Source organism: Pelophylax lessonae (assembly GCF_965119305.1).
Source record: "Pelophylax lessonae genome assembly, chromosome: 8".
Classification (NCBI taxonomy): Eukaryota; Metazoa; Chordata; class Amphibia; order Anura; family Ranidae; genus Pelophylax; species Pelophylax lessonae.
The window spans coordinates 150212890-150218889 of record NC_138775.1 but is presented as its reverse complement, the minus strand read 5'-3'; the positions used below and the strand labels follow the sequence as shown (position 1 = coordinate 150218889).

Sequence of the window (6000 nt, the reverse complement as noted above, 5' to 3'; positions counted from 1 at the left end):
ATTTCACTTTTCTTTTACACGTTTCTTGGTGCCTGTAAGTAGAACCAAAGTATTCATTATATTTACATTGTAGATTTCACAGTTATAATCATCTCGGGAAAAAACAATGTCTCATTAAAGGCTGCCACGAGGAGTACTGCTGCAGAAATATACGCCAAGTGCTTGTTTTCTGCTCAGTAACAGGACAAATCTCTTGACTGACCATCAGACATTTCTAACCATCATCCATTTTGGTACAGACTAATAAAAGCTTTTCAAATATCTTAAGGTGGTTTTCAAATAATATCTTAATAGAGTTATACCCATAACAATAACGATGACACCGTCATAAAGAAAAAAAAACAAAAAACAAACAATCTTTTAGCACTGTCTAACTTTTTGCCTATCTCAAACACCTAAGCTTTTTCTTTTTCCATCGTTTATTGTCCACATCCTCTGCAAAATCTGGGGGATCTGGGATCAGAAAACCATCTGTCAGTTTGTAGTAAACAATAGTTGAATCGGATTCCACAATGCCTAGAAGTGTTGAATATGATACATTTGCATCTTCTGCTGTGTGGCCGAGTTTCAGATATTGCTGAATTCTGGAAAGAAAACAAAGGATATGTAATAAAAGGAATAGGCATCACAGTTTACCCACTTACCCATTGGGCACTTATACCCCCTTCCCAACCAGGCCAATTTTCAGCTTTCAGTGCTCTCACATTTCGAATGACAATTACTCAGTCATGCAACACTGTGCCCATATGAAATTTTGTCTTTTTTTTTTTTACACAAACAGAGTTTTCTTGAAAATTTTGTAAATAAAATGCTTCAATCTTTGTTTCGGTTACAGCATTTTGCTAATTTAGTAATTTTTCTTCATAACTTTTGGCCAAAAGTTATACTGCTACATATCTTTGGTAAAAATACCCCATATAAGTATATATTTTTTGGTCTTTTTGAGGGTTGAGAGCAGTGATGGCGAACCTTGGCACCCCATATGTTTTGGAACTACATTTCCCATGATGCTCATGTACTGTGCAGTGTATTTGAGCATCGTGGGAAAAGTAGTTCTAAAACATCTGGGGTGTCAAGGTTCGCCATCACTGGTTTAGTGTCTTCAAGCTATGGTGCCAGTCATTGAAAATTGATCACACCTGATGTACTGCCGGCCTATCGCATTTCTTGAGACACTAACAAGCCAGGACAGTACAAATACCCCCCAAATGACCCCTTTTTGGAAAGTAGACATTCCAAGGTGTTTAGTAAGAGCCATAGGGAGTTTTTTTAAGTTGTAACTTTTTTCCCACAATTCTTTACAAAATAAAGATTTTTTTTATTTTAATTTATTTTCACAAAATTATCATATTACCAAGTTATTCTCACACACTGTATAGGCATACTTGCAACTACACCCCAAAATACATTCTGCTACTCCTCCTGAGTATGGGGATACCACATGTGTGAGACTTTTTCACAGCCTGGCCACATACAGAGGTCCAACATCCAAGTAGCACCTCCAGGCATTCTAGAAGGATAAATTACACATATAATTTCCTATCACACTTTTAAAGGCTCTGGAGCACCAGGACAATAGAAACACCCACAAAATGACCCCATTTTGGAAAGCAAACACCCCAACACATAATCTAGGAGGCAATTATGAGTCTTTTGAACATGTCATTTTTTCCACAAGTTTTTGGAAAATGTGAAAAGAAAATAAAAACGCATTTTTTTTTTTTTTTACACAAAGTTGTCCATTTATAAGATATTTCTAATACATTCTGCTACTTCTCATATGTACAACATGTGTGAGACTTTAACACAGCCTAGCCACATACAGAGGCCCAACATTTAGGGAGCACAGTTAGTTGCTCTAGGGACATAAAATTACAAATCTAATTTCCCAACTATCCATTAAACTTTTGTGAGGCACTGCAGGGCACTGATAAGCACTGTAGTGGCACTGGTGTGACATGGATGAGGCACAGATGAGCACTGATGTGGCATGGATGAATCATGGGTGGGCACAGATGAGCATGAATGAGGCAGGGATGGGCATGAATGAGGCACGGATTGGCATGAATGAGGCATGATTGAGGCACAGATTAGCATGAATGAGGCAAGATTGAGGCACAGATGGGCATGATTGAGTCACAGATTGGCATGAATGAGGCATGATTAAGGCACGGATAAGGCACAGGTGAGCAGTGCTGCGGGGTCTTCTTCCTCTCCTCGCACGCTGTACCAATCGGTGTGTGCAGCGTGTGAGGAGAGAACTGAACCAGACATGCGCCAGTTTTTTGACAACTGTGCAGTGTGCAGCATTGTCCATACTCTGCTCCTGGGTGACGTATGGAGCCACACAGATAAGAATTGTACATATCTAAGCCAGGGATTTGCAACTGCTGAAACAAAAGACCATTGCTTCTGTAATAAGGCAGAATGAAATTTCAAGCAGTCATGGTCAACTATCCAGTGTTAAAGTTATAAGCACTATTGGAGGCTTTTTGTTTCTACATGTCACGCTGGATATTGAGCTTTGTCGGCCTGTTTTGAGCTTCTGAAGTGAAACCACCCGGATGGGCCATCCCTAAAGATCCCCTGCATTTAAGCCTGATGGAATTTTATCTGAGGTGAGCACCCACTCACAAGGGGGTGCACGGCTAATATCTATCTGTGACACTCTGGTCACTCACTCATTTTGGGAAGCACCAGCCACACCCAAGTGGCCTGAGCACTTATTAAAGATTTTGGCTGTTTGCACTTTTCACAAAGACTGTTATATAAACTCATTTATTATTATCTTTATAAATATTTACATTTTGGTATAATATATATATATATATATATATATATATATATATATATATATATATATATATATATATATATATATATATATATATATATATATATATATATATATATAATCATCACTGGGACTAGCACATTGAAGACTTTTTAGACACCTTTTTGCACTTTGCACTTTCTTGGCTTTTATACATTAATTTTGATTGATGACTTACTGTGTTATTTATTTTTGCACATATTTAATATTTGATTATTTACTCATTTGATTACATCTATAAATGACCATTTTTTATCCATATTTATACACCAGAGATACATATATATATATATATTTTTTGTGATTACTTAGCATTTTGCAGGTATTTATTGCGCAGGGCTATTATATTGTTTGGTCAACAATTTAAGTAAAGTCTTCAAGCTCAGTCACAAATATCCTCACTTACCAAACATTCTATCATTAGCCTTTACATAAAAAAGGATTACTCTTTGCACTTCCATTGAAGAAAAAGTAATGACGGTACTATGATGAAGGTTTTGTAGTCTCTTACCGACAGCATCCAGTGAATGGCAACCTATGCTCAGTGCCCAAAAATAAAATCATACAATAGTTTGTTTTTACACATCTGCAGAGCACCTTTGTTGGAATATGGTGGCTGTCCCCATCATAAAACTTTCAATGTTTTACCAAGGCTCCAGCTCCTTAACTGTCACAGGCATGAATGAAAGGCAAGAATGTACACAAACATGAGCTTTGTGAGGTTTACAAGAAGACCCCTATGGAAAAAAGCCATAAAACACGACACCCAATGGTATCTTGTCATGACAAATGTATTTCTCGGTTCAACAATCTTTTCCAATAGTATCCATCCTTTTTTATCAGAAAAATCTCAGTTTTAATCAGGGAAAACTCAACACAGAATTGGATATTTCATTTAAAACTGGGAATCATTTAGAAATACACCATCTTTTCACCAATTTCAGGGAAGCTTACAAAAACATACTGCAAACCAAAGAAACGATTTAAAATGAAAAATAAATCAGGTAAAATTGGTGAAAATGACAATGACCAAGGCTGGTAAAATATAGAAGCGTAACCCCTTGACTGCTGTGCAATTGAGACCATGCTCGGACATCGAAGGCTTGTTTACACCATATGGTGTGTCCAGGTACGCACCTTTTTTGTGCGTTCCAGCACGGAGCATTAAGGGCAGCCCATTTGTTTTAATGGGCTGCCCTATGCATATGAAACATGCAAAGATTTTTAAAATCGTGCTGCACTAAACTGTATGGGTGCTGAGATACCATGCATTTTGGTGTCTGCAGGCGCATATGCATTTGCCAGATGCATGGGGTGCTATTAAGAATTAATGGCACCTGTGTAGGGCAGCATGTTTTTGCGCGGAGCAGAAAAATGGACAAATTCCCACACCACACCTGGTGCGAACAACCCCTTAATGTAGATAGAAGGATAAACCAATGCGCTAACCTAAGTAGGAATATAATAGGGTATAAATACTAGTATAGCAAGGTAATAGCACCCAATTTTTAGTAGTGTCACCACATACATCGATACTAAACCTTTAATGTGTATTATAAATATTCAAAGCACAGTGCTCCGATCAAGTCCAGTCAGTTTTCTCTCAACCGTTAATACAGACATGCCAAACTCTGTGAGCAAAAATAAGAACTAGATCTTCAAGGGGCCACGTTATGTCTTCTGTGGGTCATTTTTAGATGGTAAGCTCTAATGAGCAGGGCCCTCTGATTCCTCCTGTATTGAATTGTATAATAACTGTACTGTCTGCCCTCATGCTGTTAAGCGCTGTGCAAACTGTTGGTGCTATATTAATCCTGTATAATAATACCTACCCAAATTCCAGAAGATTATTTTAACAATGAAGTTGCAATTTACAATTTTTAATCCTATAGAAAGGCATCATAGAAGATTTCCTGACATATTTACCTGCACGTTTTTTTAAATTCAACTTATTGGAGAACAGCTGTGGTGCATTTGTTTTTTTTAATCTTAATCTTAAACCACTGAAGGTGAGTTAGGGTTGCAGAGAAGAAGCAAGCATGTGGTCCATAAATACCAGTGTGACATGCCTGTGCTAATACATGGACAAAGACAGCGATGCCTGTTAGTTTCTTGCCTATGCTGAGGACATAGATTTGAGTGATCCATAGAATTCAGGGCACAAATGTTCACACCTCCACAGGCCAAGTTATCTGTCAAGTTCTGACGAATGCTCCATAAATCTGTAAGGTCATCAGAACACAACATTTCAGAGTCTAACCTTTACAAACTTATGTGAATAGAAAAAGGAGGAGCTGGGAACCTTGACCAGAAGTCCAACATGAGCTTATAATACGTTAAAAATAGCTATCCCGATAATATTTTTTTTACTTGCCTGAACAACTGTTCCCCTAACAGCAACAAGCCACTAGGATTGGACCTTTCCATACAGATAACTTCAATGACCCATACTAAAGCTGTTCTGAAGGGTGCATTTAAAAAAATAAATAAATAAAAAAGCTCAGGTACTGTAACGTTTCACAGAAAATAATAGAGCCATAAAACTCAATGCCCATTTTATGCCAACCAGTAAACATATCATGGTCACATGAATTTCAAGAACCACATACTTTTTTTTATTTTTATAAAAATAAAAAAGTACTATAATAAAGCCAGACCGGGCCTATACTTGTATAGAGATGTATGTACTGACAAAGCAAGATGTAGTAGTAAGGCTTGAAACCGAAATTCTCTAAAAAATACACATGGCACAGCATTTAAAAGAGCGAAGTGGAAACCTAAAACCAACTGTCAGAACTATTAGTTGTTTAGCATTCGATGATGGGAAGCTAAAATGGGGCAGCAGAAGCTCTTAAAGGAGGACAAAGGACTGTTCTGGGCTGCAGAGCATCGGAAGGTATGCAGCCAGCCACCAAAAACAAAGGAGGGTAGTTGAGTTTTATTTTTCTAAACATAGTTGCATATTTGTTGAAATTATCTTAGCCTGCAAAATCCTCGTTTTGTACAGGAACCCAAAATTCAAGCCTTAAGGGGGGAAAAACAGCAATCATCTTGAAAAATTCAAATCTGCAGATTAACTATTCTTAAAAATCAGATAGCTGGGCAAACAAGTTATGCTTTCGGGTGCAGTGTGACAAAGATGTGGTAAGCATGCACTGGTCTGGGAA

The 6000-nt window shown here is 37.6% G+C and overlaps 1 protein-coding gene across 1 annotated transcript in view; it reads right to left on the bottom strand.

Annotated features, from left to right (window-relative positions):
• Nucleotides 1-335: 335 nt before the first annotated feature.
• Nucleotides 336-6000, bottom strand: part of TSEN15 (tRNA splicing endonuclease subunit 15) — a 67592-nt gene continuing 61927 nt past the window's right edge. Inside the window, exon 4 of the mRNA XM_082266090.1 lies at nucleotides 336-584. Coding sequence (XP_082122216.1) covers nucleotides 383-584 — 202 coding nt within the window. The 3' untranslated portion in view covers nucleotides 336-382. The remainder of the gene's footprint in view (nucleotides 585-6000) is intronic.